General features: G+C 45.0%; 1 protein-coding gene across 1 annotated transcript in view; it reads left to right on the forward strand.

The window, feature by feature from the left end:
- Window positions 1-20937, forward strand: part of SNAPC1 (small nuclear RNA activating complex polypeptide 1) — a 438004-nt gene that overhangs the window by 251345 nt on the left and 165722 nt on the right. Inside the window, exon 6 of the mRNA XM_069638930.1 lies at window positions 15299-15364. Coding sequence (XP_069495031.1) covers window positions 15299-15364 — 66 coding nt within the window. The remainder of the gene's footprint in view (window positions 1-15298; window positions 15365-20937) is intronic.

The following is a 20937-nucleotide window of genomic DNA, read 5'->3' on the forward strand; positions in this document are numbered from 1 at the left end:
TACTTACTGGCACTTTAAATAAACCACCAAACTCAAGAATCAACGACTCATTAATGTTGACAGAGCACTGAACTCTTTTTGAAACCCAATTGGGATTTAAGGGTGTGTGGCCCACACCGCAGGCAAGTTTGCCTAGGTCTTTTCTCACACAGTTCACTCTTATCGTGCTGACGCATGGTAGCATGATTTAGTGGGCTGCACCCCAAAATACAGCAGTATCTGGAAACAATTTTTGAAGAAACAAGAAGTAATAGCGGTGCCCGCTCCAGTTCATTGTCTCTCTCCTTGTACTTTCTACTTCCGTGCATTGAAGAGCGGTGGCACGCAAAAATGTCATATGAAGATATTGAAAAATTAACAGACTCACGAGCAACCATTTTGGGTTTTTCAGCAGATGAGGCAAACACCATCCTTGGTCTAATCAAAGACACACATACAGCCACTCCAGACATAGATCCAAATAAGAAGATCAAACAGTTGGAATACCTGATCCGTAGAGAAATCGACCGCAAATTACACACAGTGACTCTTGGACGATATTATAAGGCCCGACGCATCCCTCGTGGCTTGAGGATTGGCCTAAAACCAACATTGTGCAAAGAAAATAAGGAATTCGTTAAAAAGTGGGAACAGATTTTAAACAGATGCTCACTTGATCTTATTCTTCTTACTATTCAAGAATTATCAGCACATTTTTCCACTTTGGAACAAGAAATACAAGATTTAACCAAGGAGATTAGAGAGCTTACCAACGAAGAGTCCTTTGCAGACATTCTAGCCGACATTAACACTCTCCTTGAAAGCTACAAGTCAGATTTGGAAGCAAGGAAGATACGCAAATTCAGACGTGATACTTTTGATTATTTACGCGAGTAGGTTTACATGTGGGCGGATAAATACCAAAACCAACTGTCTCAATTCAACAAACCGCGCACAGAGCAAAGTAGTTCAGACACAGACTCGAGCAGAGAAGAAAATCCACAAAATCAACCAACGGCATCAGGAAGTGGAGCTTCGACAACAGAAGGCGGACCCAGAGCAAGAAGGAATAGCCAGCCTTTTCTAGACAACAGCAGAGGAAGAAAAGAACGAGGAGGGGCAAGAGGAAAAGGACCCGGGGTCCAAACGAGACACCAAGCACAGACAACCTCTTAGTAAATATCTCAGACGAGACCTTTAGCAACCAAGAAAACAGCGTATTACAAAAGGGGCTCAAATTTGTACCAACCTACGGAACTAATTTATTCAACACCAAGATTGAGCTACATAAACTCACGCAAACTAAAATTAAAGGTATTCTTTGCAGAAATGGAGAATGAGCAACAATCCGATAGAGATACATCAGAGTTAGTAGAATTCACGCCTAAAAGTACTTTTGTAGCTCCAATTACAGTTCCCACAGTCGACATCTTTGAAAAAATGGTTCTCGCAGACCTAAAAAAGATACATTTCAGTACGCCCAAATACAAGAATCTCAGCAGTGGTGAAATGGCCATCATCAAAGGTTTATACATGGATGACAAAATAACTATAAGGCCGGCTGACAAAGGAGGGGCGTTGGTTATCCAGAATACAGCAGACTATAAAAAAGAATGCTTACGACAACTAGGAGATCGCCAGATCTATGCCAAAATAGATCATGATCCGACAAACAGAATCAAAACGGACCTTGAGGCAGTTCTCACAAGAGCGGAAGAATTGGGCATGATTACGCACAAAACCAAACAATTCCTGCAGAACCCAAGACCTAAAACTCCACATTTTTATTCACTCCCTAAGATACACAAAAATCTCGACAACCCACCCGGAAGACCAATTGTCGCAGCGACAGGAGGGATATTACAACCTTTGGGAACCTACATCGACTACTTTTTACAGCCGATCATACAAAAAACTTCTACATATGTAAAAGACAGTAATCATTTCTTAAACATCCTGGAACAGATCCAACCAGAAGAACAAGATATTCTGTTCACCATTGATGTGAATAGCCTCTATACGAGCATACCCCATGACTTAGGACAGGCAGCAGTGGAATGGCTTTTACTTAAGGAAGACAACATAGGAGCGTATAAGGAATTTATACTGACATTACTCACTTTTATCTCCATGAATTCCTACTTCACCTACGAGACAGAACACTATCTGCAGATATCAGGAACTGCCATGGGAGCCACAATGGCACCAGCGTATGCCAACGCATTTATGCATCGGTTTGAAACCGATATTTTGGAAATACAGAAATGGAATGACCAACTGAAAGTGTGGGTGAGGTACATAGATGATATTTTCGGGATATGGAAGGGATCCACTGAAGCATTAAAGGAATTCTTGACATATCTAAATCAGATTGATTCACGAATACAGTTCACCGCAGAAATAGTAAATCCCAATATCCACTACCTTGATGTTGAAGTAAAGGTGAATCAACTACAGATCACGACCTCACTGTACACTAAGCCTACCGACAGGAATAATTTGCTGGTGTGTGACGAATCCCTTAATGTCATCACTTCTGTCCTGGAGAGGGACCCTTTCCATGGGGCCGGGGAGGTGAGGCTGCTACCCGATAGTGCCCCTAGGGGTGGTACTCAGTGGGAGGATCCAATCGAGGGGACATCATCCGCAGGTGAAGGGAAGACTATCAAGGGAGAACTTGGTATGTTAACTACCATACCACCGTGCTTTGTTCAACCAACAACACGGATAGGGCCCAAGCACCCCCACCTTCCTTGCCTCCTCTTTCTTCTGTTAGTTACTTCATACATAGGGACTGAGTTCAGTCTGCCTCAGCACGCTGCTGTAACTCTGCTTTCCTGCTCTACTTAGAAATATTTAATCAGACTGTTAATGTGGCTTGTGCTCCTGCCCCTTTATTTACTGAAGACTACCTACATAAGGGGGAATTGGCACACCGCACCGGCGTGCAGAGTCCGGTGACAGAGTCCAGTCTGCCTCAGTCACCCGCAGGAGGACGCGGATGCTGTGCCATGCTATAGCTGTCACTGTTTAGTGTAAGGAAAGCGAACGCCAGTTGTAAGTTAACACAAGTGCGTGTACGCGTATGCTTGACTTGTCCAGCCCTAGGAAGACTAAGGAATGGAAGAACTATCGATGAATGGTCGACTAATGCAGCAAAAGGTACGCGACCGCACACAATCTGACTCCACGTTAGACACAAGTCTAAACAAACAAGATATGTCCCGGCAAATGCCCATGCAGTTGCCCACTGTCCAGAGAGTGGTGCTGCCAAACTCAAAACTCCGGTCGACAGCCCCCACCCCAGGGACTGCCTTGTTTTAGCCTCAAGTGACTTAAGTGCAGCACAGGTGGATGCCTCCAGTGTGAATCCACAATGTTCTTGATCATCTAGTTCACCAGCGATTGTTCCCACGAACAAACAAATGGATCTCTCTGTATCAAAATCATCAGAGGCAAACCTGTGCTGTGAAACGGCATCTGCAGCGGCTGCGAGTCCGTATGCGAAGGAGAAACTTGACATTACGGACGTCGAAATGTTAAGGCCAAGACCTTTATTGACATTTCACATCTCAACACCAACAGATCCTGCAATGGGATACAACTTCCCAGAAATTAAGTTGCTAACAGTCTAATCGAGCCAAAATTGGCTCCATCAGCAACTTTAGATTCTAAAGTGCCTTCACAAATAAATATAAGCTCTTTGAACGAAGCTTGGAATAATAATCCCTCCCAAAGGGTAAATGTGTTCAATGACACCACAAGGAGTCTACGGTTTGTACGCCTCAATCTGCGACTAAGTTAAAAAGCACATCTTCGAACTCAGTCAGACAGCAGCAATGGGCCTGCTGGCAAATCTCCCAGCACATTTACAAAGCTGCCATCTCTGACCGATGAACACTCGACGAATCCTCGAGGACCACCAAAGGTGGATGCAGCTTTCGTGCAACAGCAGGCTGAGTGCGTCAATCTGAGTTCCAAGTTGGTGGGGGTTAGGTTGCTGGTCCCAGCAACGTTGAATTAGTCTCCACCCTCACTATGCAAGTATCAAGACCTTGGTGCAAGGGAGGCACGCCTAACGGAATGTCTGAAAGTGGTCTTTTTGAACCTGAGAGACAGATTAAATGCCAGTAGTGGCACTGGGGAGGTTCGTCCATCTGACACCAATACCTTGAACCACCCACAAGTTAACCCATGAAAGTCCCACAAAGAGACCCTTGTGCTGCAAGGCTTACGGCCAGGACAACTTAGACCCTCAAAATTCTGAACAAGCAACCCACATATAACAAAAGAACGCTCGACAACGAGCACACTCACAATTGGCAATGGTCCGATGCAAAAAGACCTCCAAGAGCAACGATATAGGAAGGCTGATGAGTCAATGACACCCACAAGTATGAACTGCCTTCATGGACGGACCAATTCAGCTGGAGCAAAATCGGAGGAACAAGCTGTTAATAACAGAGATCAACTCTCAGTAGCAGCTGATCTGCAAATCCACAATAATGTGCTTGCTGCATCTGCAATTGCAATGATACCATTCATAAAATTGTATGAATCAATAAATGACTCCTTAAAAGATCAAGGATCCTTATTAGCAACGATGAACATGAAGCTGAATGCATTAGAACAATTTACTGAACAAATCAAAAAAAGACTAGATCATGAAGCTGAAACGTCGCTAAATTGGAACAATAGGCTTAGCGACTTGGCAAGGCACGAAATTGCGGAAAAAACTGAAATGATGGAGGCTGTGATAGAATGCACTAAATGGATGAGGCATATATTCTGCAATATGATGCCAAATGGAGATGTGAACTTGGATAAGAACATCGAGACAAGGGCTCCAACGATGGCACAGCCGGTGGTTGGAAGAAATGAGCCTCGAAGGGAAAGAACAAATAAAGTCACCCCTCAAGCCTCAAATTGCAGAGAAAAGCCGAGATCCAGCAACAGCTCTGCAATGCCTTCAATCACGCCCCACATTAGTGAGTCGTCCACTTTGAACCGACCAATTGATAGTAGTGCAAAACAATCTAGTGGTCCTCACAATCCTGACGTCACGAATATCTATAATGAAGATGCCACTATACCAGCGACGCAAGGCCAAAATCATCTTTTATATGATTCATCATCAAAGATAAATGGAACCACCAGGCCTGACTGAATTTCAACGTTCGACATATTTTCCAAGTCAACGAAGACAGCCACAAGAAATGCGCCAAGTAAGAATGGTAAGTCAAATAATGCCAGTAGTAAGCCAGCGATTGGAACAAAAAGATCTAGCAGTAAAAATAAATACCAAGGCTCAAAGCGCTTCATAAGAAATCTGACAACCCATCCACCGGTATCACTATTTAAGCGCAAGTCGTCTAAGGAAAAAACCACACATACCGACAATATTGAAACATCGACTCAAATTGCTGAGAGCGGTAACCCGAAAAAAACTACCAAAAAACAACCAAGAATTGAGGAGGGAAGCGTATCTGCTAGTATGCATTCGCAGAGTGCTGAAGATGAGTTATTAAATCTCTCTACGTATTCAATTGAAAATGAAGACTGGTCACGTCCGGAAGCCTCAAGGTTGCAAGATACCAGGCCACAAAGTATTCTAGAAATACCAACCTCGAGGCAACTGGAAGAGCCCCAGAGGGTTCGGTTCAGAGTGCCGGAAACATGTGTCCCAAGAGTGCTCCCATTATCCGACGGTCAGATGTCTCTTGCGACGGGAAAGAAAGTCGTGAAACAAGACACAGAATCCTCATCTAGCACTAAAATAGCAATGAGAAAGTCAGTCGAAAATACAGGTACCAATGTACCGATTTGCTTAACCATGGAAAGGAGGGACCAAAGGAAGAGCGTTGAATCTGATGGAAAGAATTCTACTCTAATGTTGAAACCGAAACTTACTTCGGCACAAGCAGAAAGGCATGGAATAGTCACCGGTAGGGCTTGGGGATCACGCATGAGACATAGGAGCCCAATGAGTAAACTTAGTCTGGAAAACATTGCTTGGGGAAAGAAAGAAATTAATTTAAATAGGCACAATGTAATGAAGTTGCTACATTGGGTGCCGATGTTGAGAACAATATCGGACGACATTTCAATAGTTGAATATGCCTCTGAAAGTAAATCTGATTGCGTGATCTACATGTTAACTCTTCATTGATTGAGAACCACTCTGATGGCGGCTGGCTCAGATCTGCTGTCATTCAGCTATGAGCTAACACTTAATGCTCAGAAGCAGTTAATTTACCTCAATCTGAACAACACCTTAGGCTGTCAGATGCAGGACTTCAAAGATGACATGAAGACAGATGCATGGACATTCTGAAGAAGTTCGACGGCAATACCAGCAGCTGCGTAAAGCAAAACGCCAGAGATGCCTCTCCCCAGTGCAAAGCAGCGTCAGAAAGGAATTGTAGAATGAGTGACCGTTGGCAAACGATTCTAGCCCCTCGTAACGCCTCGTTATTGTCATGGAATACACGATGCTTTAAACATTTATTGTGTGAAAATGGGATAAGCAAGGAACAGTACTCATTCATTTGCTTGCAAGAAAATGGGTTACGTGATACTCCATTGAGTGATGGATACACGACTTTACTAAATGTGGCTGGCAAAAATAAGTCGGGTCGTCCATTTTCAGGGTTGCTGACAATGATTAAAAACAACAAGCTGGGAAATAATACGTTCCATAATCCAAATGCATTTGTTCAAGCGACGGTGCTTCACACACTTGTATAAAAATCCAGTGATGGAACATCTCCATATCATAAATGTATATTGTAATACGGCTATGATCTCAAGCACGTAGTTCATTAACTCGAACTTGTTGATAATGGACAAATGTATCCTAGGGTTTAAGAATCTTTATTCTAGTGTGTGGTGATATGAATCTATCATGGTTTAATCAGCTCGCCATAAAGACAGAGCCAGACACAGTGCAAGTAGATCCATCATACTCGCGTGCCAAACGTTGGGAAAATGCATTGTCCGTAAGGAACTGTGAAATTTTAAAAAGTCATGTTGTTGGAGATATGCCGGCTAAGCCTACTTGGTCCCGTGCTGACTGTCAAAAAACATTAGACTTCATCTGGGCCTCACTTAACTTTTCACCTCTGATTATAAAGTTAGAGGTCCAGAAGACTCAGCAGAGCGATCACGATGCAGTGGTGGTAACATGGCGCTCGGATGCCTCTTCTGTGAATAGACACAGCTGTAGGCTGAGGCTGAACCAAGGCCGAAATCGATTAAGATTGAATGGAACTGCAATTATAGAGCTTCAATGCAAATTCACAACTCAATGCGACTCCAATAGTGACGATCCAGACTATGCTCATCTGTTGATGCAATATCAATAACAATAAAGTGTCTTCAAATTTGAACACCTTCATAATAAATATCCATTCAGCCAGAAGTTATCTGTGGAAAAAAAAACCTGGAAAAGGATATTAGATGCTTAAAGAAGAACTTTACGCAGGCGAGCAAGTTGGCAAATAGATGGCGCCGACAAAAATACCGAAACTGGCTCATTTCATGCAAGCAAATCCAAGACCAAGAAAGAGCAGTAATGCTCAAATCTATCTTTGCTCACCATAGTAGAGACACTTGGAAGATTATAAACTAAGGCTCGCTGTCACAGAAAACCACATTGACCACAAATGTAAGTGCAGGAGCATGGAAAAACCACTATTCAACAGTCTTTAAGGCAAGTTCAACAAAAGAAGTCATTGACGATGGCAACAGATTGTTGTTGTGGAATTTTGTAGTGAGAAGAGAAGACCTACTGATGGCAATTGCAAAACTGAAGATCTCTGGTGCAGTGGACCTCGTTTGTAGGTCTCCTTTTTGCTCAGATTGCCACAATGGCAAAAATCATCTTCTTGGCAATCAGCAGTAGTTGTGCCTATTTTTAAAAAAGGACTTTGAACAGATACAAACCACTGTCTGATTGCCCTCCTTGATTTGATTGGGAAGATGTTCGCTTCCTTCCTTCAACAAAGACTGTCAAAGTGGGCTGAAGATCTTGATATTCTGGATTGTAGACAAACTGGCTTCACAAAAGGAGAGGATACCTACCGGGGGGAGAGGAGAGAGGAGGAGGAATTCTCATCCTGGTTCCAGTAAGACAGAAGGTTTTACAGGACAAATGGACAGGACACTTCAAAGTTGAAGGAAAATGTTTGGAGAGGTCAATTATTTGTTAGACTTGGGCAACTCCAAGGAGGCCCCCAGTGTCTTCCATGCCAACCGTCTGAAGGCTTATGTTTCCTGGTCAGAGATAGGAGCTTTGCTCTTAGCTTCTGATCAAGAAGAAGAATGGAGTAAGCCTCCCCAGATCATGGGGGACATCCTTCAGATGGGTCAGTAGAAGGGGTAAAGCTCTCTACTAATCTGACAATGCAGCAACAGGAGGTGTGCAAAGCTTTAACTCACTTTGCCCCTCTGTTTTCACTTACACCAGGCTTGACCCCTTGGGGCAAGCATGACATTGACACTGGTGATAGTGTACCTGTTAAAAACAGGGGCTACAGGATGTCAGATAGGTTGCGGAATCGCATAAAAGAAGAGGTCAATAAGATGATTGACCTTGGAGAGATTGAACATTCCACAAGCCAATGGGCTAGCCCAGTTGTTAGTCGCATCTTTTCTTACTGGTCGGCAACAACGTGTACAGGTTGGTGGCTTTCTTTCAGATATTCTTCTCCAGTGCTGTGGTGCACCACAGGGATCGTCACTCTCTCCACTTCTTTTTAATATCCATCTCCGTGCCCTTATGAATGTCCTTGAGAAAGATCATCTGAGATTTCATTTGTATGCTGACAACCAGCTTTATATCAGGCTCAATGATGTGGAGGAAGCCCTTGCCCTGATCAGCAAGTGTTTGGAAGAAATTGGTACCAGGATGGAAAAGAATTGGCTACAGCTCAACCCCAAAATAACTGAGGTGATCTTGTTTGGTCCTAAGCATCTCCTTGTAGGAAATAAATGTCCTCCTCCACCCCAGTTTCTGGGTACCAGCCTTAAGTATTCTTCTAAAGTAAAGAATCTTGGCTGCATTTGGCAGAGTGACCTGGGATGTAATGCAAGGTCTCAGCCAAAAGTCCAATCATTTTTCCTCAACATCCGCCTTTTGCGTCCAGCACTACCCTATGTACCTACTACTGATCGTCCTGTGGTGGTTGGGGCCTTAGTCAATTCCAATCTAGACTACTGCAATGAACTTTGGCTGGACCTCCAGCCAAATCAGACCCATCGCCTCTAAAAGGCTCAAAATGGAGGTGTAAGATTGGTCTTTGGTGTAGCCAAAAACACCCATATTTCTGGTCTCTGCCGATTACTGCACTGGTTAGCGATGGACGATCAGATTAAATTTAAAATAGGGTGTTTGGTATACAAATGCCTGAAAGGGCTGGCACTGGCCTACTTGATTAATAAATTGAAGCAATACCAACCGACCCGAGCCCTCAGATCTGAAGATCAATGTTGTCTTGTTATTCCGAGGACAAACTACAGATCAAGAGGTGATCGATGTTTTTCAGTGGCTGGACCCTGACTATGGAAGTCTTCCGTTGAGCCTGAGACAGGCAACTTCCCTGCTGTAATTTAGAGCAGGCTTAAAGACTTACCTATTTAAGTAAATCCGATGATTGTTCAGATTTGTTTCAAGTTCTATGTCATCTGTTCATATGATTGTTCTCGCGCCATGAAATATTACCATCTGCGCCAGGATACGATTAAATTCGTCGTGTGTGCACTACAAACTGTGTGGACTATAGGGCATTAAATGCAGTCATCAAGACTGATGCCCATGACTTGCTTAAGACATATGAACTCGTGGATAACTGGGCTCTGCAAAATTCCTCAGTACTTTTGACCTGATAAGCGGTTATTGGCAGATTGCCATGCCTGACCGGTCTAAGGAGAAGACAAGACTTTCAACCCCAGAAAGCTTGTACCAGTTTAAGCACATGCCCTTTGGTTTAAATAATGCACCTGTCACCATTCCAGAGAATGGCTAACCATGCTCTGAATGGGTTAGAGTTCCTATGCATGGCATACTTGGATGACCTAGAAGTGTTCAGCCCTACCTGGGAAGAAAATCTTGACCACCTGAGACATGGCTTGCAGGCCCTTCACCAGGCCAATCTGACCATCAAAGCAAGTAAATGCTGAGTTGGTCGGAGTAAAATGGTCTTCCTTGGCCATGAGGTAAGAGGAGGTAAGATCAAGCCCCTTACCCAGCAAAGTACAAGTTGCACAAGACTGGCCCACTCCAAACTACTCATACTCAAGTAAGAGCCTTCTTAGGACTGACTGGTTATTACAGGAACTTCATTGAGAGCTATCGGACCATAGATTCTCCTCTGAATAACATATCCTCTCCAAAGTACCCTAAAATGGTGAAGTGGAATGAAGACTGTGAAAAAGCCTTCCATGGGCTGAAAGATGCCCTCTGTAAAGCTGCAGTGCTGAGAGCTCCAGATTACACTCCGGCCTTGCTAGTCCAAACTGATGCTTCCAAAACAGGGATAGGAGTAGTCTTGAGCCAATTAAATAGCAAAGGCAGGGAGCACCTCATCTGCTTTTGTTAGTAGAAAATTAAAAGGTAACCACCCTAGTTTGGGGGGGGGGAGCGCGAGTGTCAGGGAGATGTATCATTTTTATGCTTCATCCTCTCTCCTAGTGAGACCCCTAGCACTTTTTGCTGGACTTCTGGACCTTTTTCTTTCAATCCTGAATGAGTAGAGCCTTTTTCCTCACATTCATTCTTGTGGGCTCTGTCTTTTGGAACTCTATTCTTTGTGTACTACCTGTACTATGGAGTCAGTTTGCTCCATAGCTCTTAAAGGGGTCATTTTTTACTCCACACTTTCCTTCTCCGCCCACATCTGTCTCTAAAAAGTCAAACTTCCTACTGCACCTCCTCAGAGGCACTCTGCCTTTCCCTTCCTTCCCCCAGAAGCTCACTGTCTCCCAAGCTCTGGTTCTCTCTAGGTTGGACTATTATAACAGCCTCTTTCAAAATCTACCTGCCTCTACTCTCTGCAACTAATCCAGAACAGGACTGCGAGACTTGTCCTTGGCCTCAAGCCCTGGGATCGTATCTCTCCAGCTCTGAAATCTCTCCATTGGCTCCCAGTGAATGCAAGGATTAAATTCAAAACCCTCTGCATTGTCCACAAGGCTTTCTGGGGCCTGGGTCCAAAATACCTTCAGCTATCCCTCTGCAAATACCTTCCCCCTCGAGCTCTTCGCTCCTCTAACTCCCTCAGGGTCAATCGGTTTTCAAAGAAACGAGCTGAGGGTAGATCTGTCTTCGGCTGGAGCCACCCTCTGGAACAGCCTCCCTGCCACTCTATAACTTGAGGAGAACATCTCTGGTTCCGGAAGCACCTCAAGACCTTCCTCTTTGCTTCTGCCTTCGCCCCCCATCTCCCCTGCTGATCTGTTCTCTCTTGGCACTGTGAACCTGGCCACCTTCTGTCCCCAGGTACCTGCTCACCCTGCCACCCTCCCGCACTTCCTCTGGGCCACCCCTTGCACTAGGGTCTGTATCTGTACGCATACAGCCCCCCCCCTTTTTCTTCCTGCACTTATCAGACCTACCCTGTCTGCTGCCTTAAACCCAGCACTTGTCGGCTACACTACCACCGTTTGCTGCCTTTATTATTTATTTATTATTTATCTGTTTCTCCTTTGCTCTGCACTTTCCACCTCTCCCCCTTCCATGCACTTTTCCCCTCCCCCTCTCCTATGCACTTTCGCGTTCTCAATGTCAATGGGCCTAGTAAGATCTTTTTGTTCTCCCTGTTCCCCTCCCCTCCCTTATCGTGCTCTGAAACACTTGTGTACGAGCACAATAGAAATAAAATATCAATATCAAAAGGCACCTGTGTTTTTACTACTGCAGCTCCTTATGGGCAGTCTTGCTGTGGTCCTTAGGGTCCTCCTTTAAGCTTCTTTTTCTATATCCTCAAGTAACTACAGTTCTCTTAAGGATAGTATCTCTCCCAAAACTATATAGTCTGAGAGATTGGCACACACCCACTTCAGTGGAGTGCCAAACGGATACCTAGTATCCCCCTTCTCTCTGCTCCTGTGACTTTTACATAGACAATCACCTAGTTATGGGGCGTGGAAGTTGACATGTTCTACCAACTATTGTGTATTTTTGTTGTACCGCAGGCTATCTCCATAGCCTCAGTAGTGCACAATAGGGGCACCCAAGTACCAACTTGGGGTCTCCCTTCTTTTTTTCGCCATTACTCGTATGCTTGTTCTTTGTTAGCCCTTCTACCATTCTGGGAGTGGGAGGTCAGTGGGTTTGTTTTGACCTTGGCGGGAAACAGTAGGTATCCTCTCCTAGGCTCCAGACTGTCTGGGCAGGCAGGAAGTGGGGGAGTAGTCTTCCACTCCCCCTGTCCTTTGTCTGCCAGAGTGTCTGAATAGGACCAGCTTCCATAGGGGGTATGACTGTCCTGACTGGACAGCCAAACACACCCTTCTGTAAAATGCTGAGAGATTGCAGAGGAGTGTGTGCTGTAACTGTATAAAAGGTGAGGCTTCTGGAGTAAAAAAGTCTACCACTGGAAGCTGCAGGAACTGAAAAAGACGACGACCAGAGACGCCTGCAGACCCTTTGAAACACTGTGAAGCAGCCACTGCTGTTCTGACCCAATTTTCTATGCGACAGAGGACTTCCGAAGACGACCACTCCTTCATTTTGGCTGGTGGGAACAACAAGCCCCAAGACGAACTTTGAAACAAGCCACTCCCTAAGTCCTACGTGCTTCCAGAGCTGCGGAACCCCAATAGCAGGTGACATGTTGCCCATTTCGAGTGCATTGTTGTGGAAAGGCTGAATCCGTCCAAATCTTTGCTGAACCCGTAAGGACACTCCAGTGATCCGATCCAACTCGCCCAGACTCCCTCACCAGAGTGTGGGACTGCAGGAAGCGAAGAAGATTGACCGGGCGATCTGTGTCCTTTGTTTGTGCTGCAGAAAAGGCGCCAAAACCGCAAAGTGAACCAAGAAGTTGCTGAAAGTGGTGCCACAGGTCCATTGTCCTGCCTTCAGTCACCAGACCAAGGAATCCAGAGGTCTGTTCCAAAGCTGCAACATCGTGGATCATCCAGCACAAACGTTTTCTTCTAACCTAAGGTACTGTGGGGAAAAAGGTATTGCTTACCTGATTCCAAGAAGTCGCTCCAGAGTATTGGAGTGCATGTAGAGGTGTCCAGGGCAACCCCGCTTACCTCCGACCCAAGCCGCTGCTGGTGTCCCCTTCTCGCGTCCGATTTTAAGGTCTCCTTTTGTTGTCAACTTGCAGCTTCAATAACACTAGAAACTGGAAGAAATCCACAGGAACTCTTTGTAATTTGCTGCTTGTCAAGACTTCAAGTCCTCTCCGAACTGCCTTTAGCTAGGGTTGCATTTTTGGACTGAAGGAGTGAGGGCAAAACCTGTTATATAGTTTTTCTTTTGAAGTGTAAAGGGATGGAAATATATTTGGGACATAGGACCATGGACTATTTACTTTTGACGGACGTTCTAGCATCATGCTTAGTTTTATTTGAGGCAGGGAAACCCCCCTTAGTTATGGGGACAGATGGGGGTCTTCCTTATTTTCTGTTAAGTCTATACCAAGAAGCATGCCACCTTTAGTGTCCTGAGTCTACTTCTGCACCCTTACATGCATTGTGTTATATTGAGAGTTCTGGCTGTGGTGAGGGATGGATACAGACCCTCTGAATGTCGATCAGAGGAACGTCTGGGTGTGAGCTTTGAGGTAGCTGTTGTATTGATGCCCTTTCCAGGGGTGTAAGATGAGCTCTTAGTTGAGAGATTAAGGCAACCCACATATTCAAAATTGCTTACATTGCAGATGGATAAATTGTCTATACTCCACCACAAGCACTACACCTGTAGTGCTTTCCCAAATGGGAAAGCAGATTTAGGCAGACACAACGCAGCATTTAGCATTTCCCATTTGGGGCTCTCGGGCTCCCCACGGGGAGCCCGAGAGCCCCAAATAGGAAATCGGCTGTAGGTAGAAACACTACGCAGCATGTAAACACAACCGCGTTGTGTTTCTGCCTGCTGTGGCTATCACTTTGGGTCTCCAGTGCTCCCGTGAAAGCCACAGCAGGCAGAAACACAACACGGTTATGTTTACATGCCGCGTAGTGTTTCTACCTACAGCTGATTTCCCATTTGGGGCTCTCGGGCTCCCCGTGGGGAGCCCTAGAGCCCCAAATGGGAAAGCAGATTCAGGCAGAAACAACGCGGGTGTGTTGGAAAACGCTGCGGTTTTTCTTTCCGAGTTTCTCAGGCTCCTCCGAGCCGGAGGAGCCTGAGAAACTCGGAAAGGAAAACCGCAGCGTTTTCCAACACAATAACGTTGTATTTATGTTTGCGGTCGCTTCAAAAGCGACCGCAAACATAAATACGTTTTTAAAGCTGCGGTTTTATTTCTAAGTTTTCCGGGCTCCTCCAGCCCGGAAAACCTAGAAAAAAAACTGCAGCTAGTGCTTATTTTTTAAAAAAAAAATTAATAGCACTTACCGAGATTCAGCTGCAGCTTTCCTGCTCTGGTCTCCGGTCCCCGTCCTCCGCGTACAGCACTAATGAAGGGAAAGCCACCCAGCGGTAGCTTTTGTTTACTACAGCTGGCTGGCTTTTCCTTCATTAGTGCCGCAAAAGCCAGCACAGGAGGGCCTCCATTTCACAAAATGGATGCGCCCATGTGCTTGCTTTTTTCGAATTTTGAGCTTGAATAGCTCAACATTTTACATAGGTAGTTTTAAAAAAGAGAATGCTAGTATTTTTTTTTATGTTGCCTATCTATTTTTTAAATAAATGTTTTTACTAGACCATGCCTTTAATAAACTGCAATGATAAACCATTCTAGTTTTGTGTTTTGAATGAACCTCTAGCAGTGTGAGAGAGGCCAGGCTGGGATATGCTACATTCATTGTATATTAGGTGAGAGACATGGATGTGAGGAGTGAGTGAATATCCACTTGGTTGTGGTTTAGACCGCTCCTTCCAGTATGAAATAGAGGGAACCGGGGTGTGCGAGTTGCCTCTCCATTTTGGACCAAGGGTACTTTTTTTATTGTCATGGACGGAGAAGCGCATTGCCCACATTTTGCCTTGGAATGTCGCTATGCTGCTTTCACAGCTGCTGAACATTTAACTCAAATCTATAATTCTGTATTCATTCACATTTGTTTAAGTGTATTGACCTGTTTTATTACAAACCGGACTGTGTCTAATCTTGGATTTTTTTTTTTTGTCTTCCATAAACAGTCTTTAAAAGTAAAAAGAAGTAGTGTAGAAAAGGATGACCAAGAAAGCACCTCACAAGAGTCGGAAGTAAGACATTGTTCTGGTTTACTTTTTGCTTGAATATTTTCTGTTTCATAAACTTTTGTTGCAGGTGGAACAGTACATATTAGTAGTAGCACTCATTCTTGTTTATCTGTTTTTGTTTATACTCTTTATAACTGTCATCGCTTTATGGGATTTGCACCTATTCTTAGAATGATTTTAATTTTCCTTAGTTTCAGTATTTGTTACTTTTCATCCAATGGTCTAATAGATAAATGTGGAGTAAGAAATTATTCCTCCATCAGTGTCGTCTAATTCCACGTTCACTATCACTCACATTATTGTTGGAGCTCACCTTGGAATGCTTGTGGACAGGCTTGGTGTGGTTTCATGCATTATGGTCCTAATTAATTTAAGCAGTCGGGTCCTGCGTCCTAACTCATTCTAGGAACCCCTTTAAATCTAGCTCTTGAAGCTAAAAGAGGAGTCTTGTACTTAGTCACCGTTCCTTGATTCCCTGCCCCCTATACCCTCATGCCATGTTCAAATGAAAAACTCTGCAGGGTGCTGGCATACAGCATTACTGGAGAAGGGAAACTGGTGAGCTCAGATGTGGCGGAGTGGAAAAAACATGGGGGGGGGGGAAGCTATGCATGCACCTGGGCTTCACACAATTTGGAAGCTATATGAAGAAATATTTATTTTCCACATCACCTAGCAATTAATCCAGTTTTATTTTTATTTTGTTTTTACTAGGATTTTTCAATATACTACAACAATCGAACTGCCCCACCCACCCTGTTCCCCTACCTCCACCCTTCCCAAACCCGGATTGCATACAAAAGACATCAAGTATAGACCAGACCACCGTACAGTTTTTCCCAAATTCCACATTTTCATGCGATACCTAAAATGTACATTTTTAGGGACAATACTTAACATTGTAATATTTTTGTAAAAAGTTCAGGATCAAATTCCAGTCTTTGAATTTAGTGTGAGCCCCCTGTATGGAGTAGGTTATCCATTCCAGTGGCAAAAAAGTTCCCGACTTTAGAGAACCAGTCACTGATTTGAGGTGGTTCTTTCGATTTCCATCTTTGAGCTACCCCAAGCAGATAATTGTAATATTACAAAAGCTTTCAGTATAGATCTGGAGCTCTGTCAAAAGTTCTCATCCATCACCACGAGAAGACATGATCTCAAGGACCTAGGTACTCACAATGAAAACATTTTGACCATACATTTATTAACCTCATTCCAATATACTGTTGCAAGCCTGAACAACTCCACCATATATGTTCCCAATCCCCTACCTTTCCGCATTCCCTCCAACATTTATCAGAGATGGATGGTGGTATTCTCCGTAATCGAGCTGTTGTGTTGTGCCAGTGCTCTATTAATTTATACCAGAATTCTCTCAGTTGGAGCGATCTAGTAAGTTTGGGTATAATTTTCCACAACGCCTCCCAGTCCTCTTCCGGTAATTTCTTCTCCAGGGTATAGTGCCAGCGTTGTGTACAGTTTATTGACTCCTTAGGAGGGGAGTCAGCCAGCAATAATTGTATGTTCGAAATTGGCGCCTCGCTTCCAGGATTAGAGGTTGCATATCTCTCAAAAGGTGTTAGATCTCTTACTGCTACCTTCTTGATGGGAGGGGCTAAAATCCAGTGCCTTACTTGGAAGTACTGGAACCAGAATGTTTTCCGCAGGGCAAGCTCTTGTTTACATTGTAGAAATGATTTAATATCAATTCCCTGGAACATATCTCTCAATCACTCGCAACCCACACGCCTCCATTCTTTAAATGCATTGGGATTGAGACCCGGGGTAAATTGCAGATTATTTAAGGGTTTAAAGGGTGGAAGTGTGTGTTGTTGTTGGCGTTTTTTTACCACTACATCCCATATTTCCTCTACTATCCCCATAATCTCAGTGAGCTGTATATTAGGAGGTTGATCTGGTCGCCGCAGCCTAAGACATTGGCCTCCCAACACCTTCTCCATCTGTAACCATAGTTTTCTTGTGTCCCCCGTAGACCAGTCCTTTAGGACCCTTATTTGTGCCCCCTGATAATATTTTCTAAAATTGGGGAGATCTAACTCTCCTTGTTCCTTTGAGGTCATTGATGTGCGTAGGGATGCCCTTGGGGTTTTGTTCCACATAAACGTAAATATCGCCCTATGCAGCTTCCGGAAAAATGCCACAGGAACCTGTATAGATAATGACTGAAAGAAATGCGAAACCCTTGGGAGAGTAAACATTTTCACTGAATTAATCCTACCTAACTAGGAGATGGTGAGGGCGTCCCACTTTAATAATTGTTTCAATACCTTTTCTGAGGGAAGGGTAGTTGGCAATATATAACTGTTTTGTCGTGGGAGTTATAGTCACCCCCAGCAACTTTATCCCTTCCTTCGCTCACCCCAACTGTGTGTATATCTTCAGAGTTTACCTCCGCCGAAGATAGAGCCAGATTAAATATCTCTGATTTAGCATGATTTATTTTTAGACCCGCTACTTTGTCAAGCTGCATAAACTCTCGCATGGCTGCTTGCAGGGTATTGAGCGGGTCTGCCACCATAAGGAGCATATCATCGGCATATGCCATTATTTTATGCGAAATACCCCCAAATTCGATTCCCCTGATACCTTTCGTCTGTCTAATCCTCGCGAGTAGTGGCTCTAAATGAAGTGCATACAATAACGGTGACAATAACGCAACAAGGGGTTACCCCTGTTTGGTCCCACGTTGCAATAAAATGGGGAGAGATAATTGTCCATTGTGAGAAAAAGAAGACAATTCGATCCGGTCGATGGCTTTTTCCATGTCGAACGAGACCAGGATCGCCGGAATTACTCCTCTTCTCTGTGTTCTCTAGAATGTGACATGCGCTCCGGATGGTGTCATGAGTCTGCCAAAGCTTTATAAAACCCGTTTGGTCTGAATTTATTAAGAGGGGTAAAAGGTCTTCCATCTTGTTGGCTAATACTTCAGTATACATGTTGGCATCAACATTCATTTAATGCAATCTGACTATGACTTGCAACAGCTGGGGTCACTTGCCTGGTTTGGGGAACAGTACTATTTTCACTTGGTCCATGGAAGAAGTGATAGCACCTGATTGAGTGAAAGAGTTGTAAAGCTTTGTTAATTTTGGGGTTAGAATTTTGCTACAGGTTTTATAAAATGATGCCAGTTAACCATCGGGGCTTGGGGATTTATTCAGCGGTAGTCCGCGTATCACCCGATGCACCTCTTCTTGGGTGATGCCCGTTTCAAACGCCTGCCTATCTGGGCGTAAGCCCCTTGAGGTAGACCTTCTCTAAGTATTCCTGTTGGGCGTGCTGGTCGGGAAATTTAGATTGATAAAGGTCTGAGTAAAATAGGTGGAATTGTGTAATGATATGATCGGTTTCTGTAGTTCTATTTGTATTGGGGAGCCTAATCTGCTCTATAGCTCGCAAAAGCTACCCACTGGCGGAGTTGATTAGCTAGGAGACTATCTGTTTTGTTGGCTTTTAGCTAATGTTGTTTTAGAGGGTCACCAAACCCATGAAAAAAGTGACAGTGGCTGCCTTTACCGCCGCCTATTCTCCTCCACCCACCCCTTCGGCTGACTCCCACCCCGACACAGCCCTCGCTAACCTCAATCTCTCTATCTCCAACACTCTTGACATTGTTGCCCCTGTCATGAGGGTCCCACTGAAGCCTTCCAAAAAGTGCAACTCTTGGTACGACTCTTACTTGGCTGCCCTTAAATGCCAAGTGTAGGGCAGCTGAACAGAAATTGAATGCGTCGGACAAACTGGCCTGCTGCCTCCTTCAAAGGCACTATGGATTCTGTATTGGCACCAAGAAAAGAGACTTTATTCAAGCCTGCATCTCTGCATCAAAAAACACGGCCAAACTTTTCAAAGTCTGCAAAGAACTGGCCAATCCTGCAGCAGCCTCTTCTTCTGTCACACCCACCCAGGACCTTTGATCGGCCCTGGCTGCACATATCACCACAAAAACCCAAGACCTCTTTTCCACCCCCTCTTCCTCACCACAGCACACACCAACACTGGGGCCTCCTTTGGCCACTCCTCCTCTTACCCTCTCTTTTTCTCCCGTCACACCGGATGAGGTCACCAGACAAGTCCGATCTATGAAGGCTTCATCCAAACAGGTGGACCCCTGCCCCTCCAAAACCATTAAAGACAATATTGACTTCCTCGCCAAGCCTTGGCTGATCCCTCAATCTCTCTTTTTCCACTGAAGCTTTCCCAACTGCCCTGAAGCACTCCCTTGTGCACCCTCTGCTCAAAAAACCCTCTGCCGACCCCACCATTCCAGCAAACTACCGTCCTATCTACATCACTCCTTTCTTGGGCACACTCCTGGAGAAACTGGCTATGTCTCAGCTGACCCTCCACCCTGAAGCTATTGGTTGCTTCCACGACCATCTATTTGGCTTTAGAGCATCCAGAGGCACGGAAACTGCTCTTCTGAACATCTGTGAAGACTTGCTCTCAAATCTTGACACTAACACCCCCTCTATCCTCATTATCCTTGACCTCTCCTCTGCCTTTGACACAGTTAAACAAGACATCCTGATCGCACGTCTCCGACACCCTGGAAATCAGAGGTCAGGCTCTGGCGTGGTTAACTTCCTTCCTCACCAACCACCCATCCCAGGTGGAACTCTGTGCCTTTCACTCGACTATCACACTCTCAACCTGTGGCGTTCCCCAGGGATCTAACTTTTCCCCCTGGTTCTTCAACATCTATATGGCTGCCCTGGCACTTGTGATTGCCACTTTCACCTGTAACTTCCAGTTACAGCTACGTGGCTGACATGCAACTATCTTTCAGGCTACCCTCAGCCGCCTCCTCCTCTTTGCTCATATCTGACCGACTGTCTGCTATTCAGTCTTGCTGTGCTGCAAACAACCTCTGCCTCAACGCCACCAAGACTGACAGTTTGCATTGGGACCCCTGCTCCCTCTTTCCCACTATCACTCTGGCTGGCCTCCCTTGGCCCTGCGCCCGCACCCACCTGCAAAGCAAGAAACCTGGGGGTCATCTTTGACTCCACTTTCTCCTTCTCTCACATTTCAGACATCTCTAAAAAGTTTACCTATCAGCTTCACCTCCTCAGAGGTACTCTACCCTTTCTCACTTTCCCCCAGAGGCTCACTGTCTCCAGAGCCCTGGTTCTCTCCAGGCTGGACTATTGCAACAGCCTCTTCCTCAACCTCTCTTCTTCTGCCGTGCGCCCTCTGCAACTCATCCAGAACAGAACTGTGAGACTTATCCTTGGCCTCAAGCCCAGGGACCATATCTGCGCCGCTGAAATCCCTCCACTGGCTCCCTGTGGCTGCAAGGATCAAATTCAATACCCTTTGCATTGTTCACAAGGCTTTCTGGGTCCTGGAACCTACCTACCTGCAACGCTGCCCACCTAGTTACTGTCCCTCATGAGCCCTCTGCTCCTCTACCTCCAACCTTCTGCGAATGAGCCGGTTCTCCAAGCAGAGATTTGGAGGGAGATCCTTCTCCTCAGCAGGTGCCTCCCTCTGCAATAGCCTCCCTGCCTCCTCTGTCTTGAGCCGGATCGCCTTAAATTCCAGGAACT

Source organism: Ambystoma mexicanum, chromosome 14, assembly GCF_040938575.1.
Source record: "Ambystoma mexicanum isolate Mex_15411 chromosome 14, UKY_AmexF1_1, whole genome shotgun sequence".
Lineage (NCBI taxonomy): Eukaryota > Metazoa > Chordata > Amphibia > Caudata > Ambystomatidae > Ambystoma > Ambystoma mexicanum.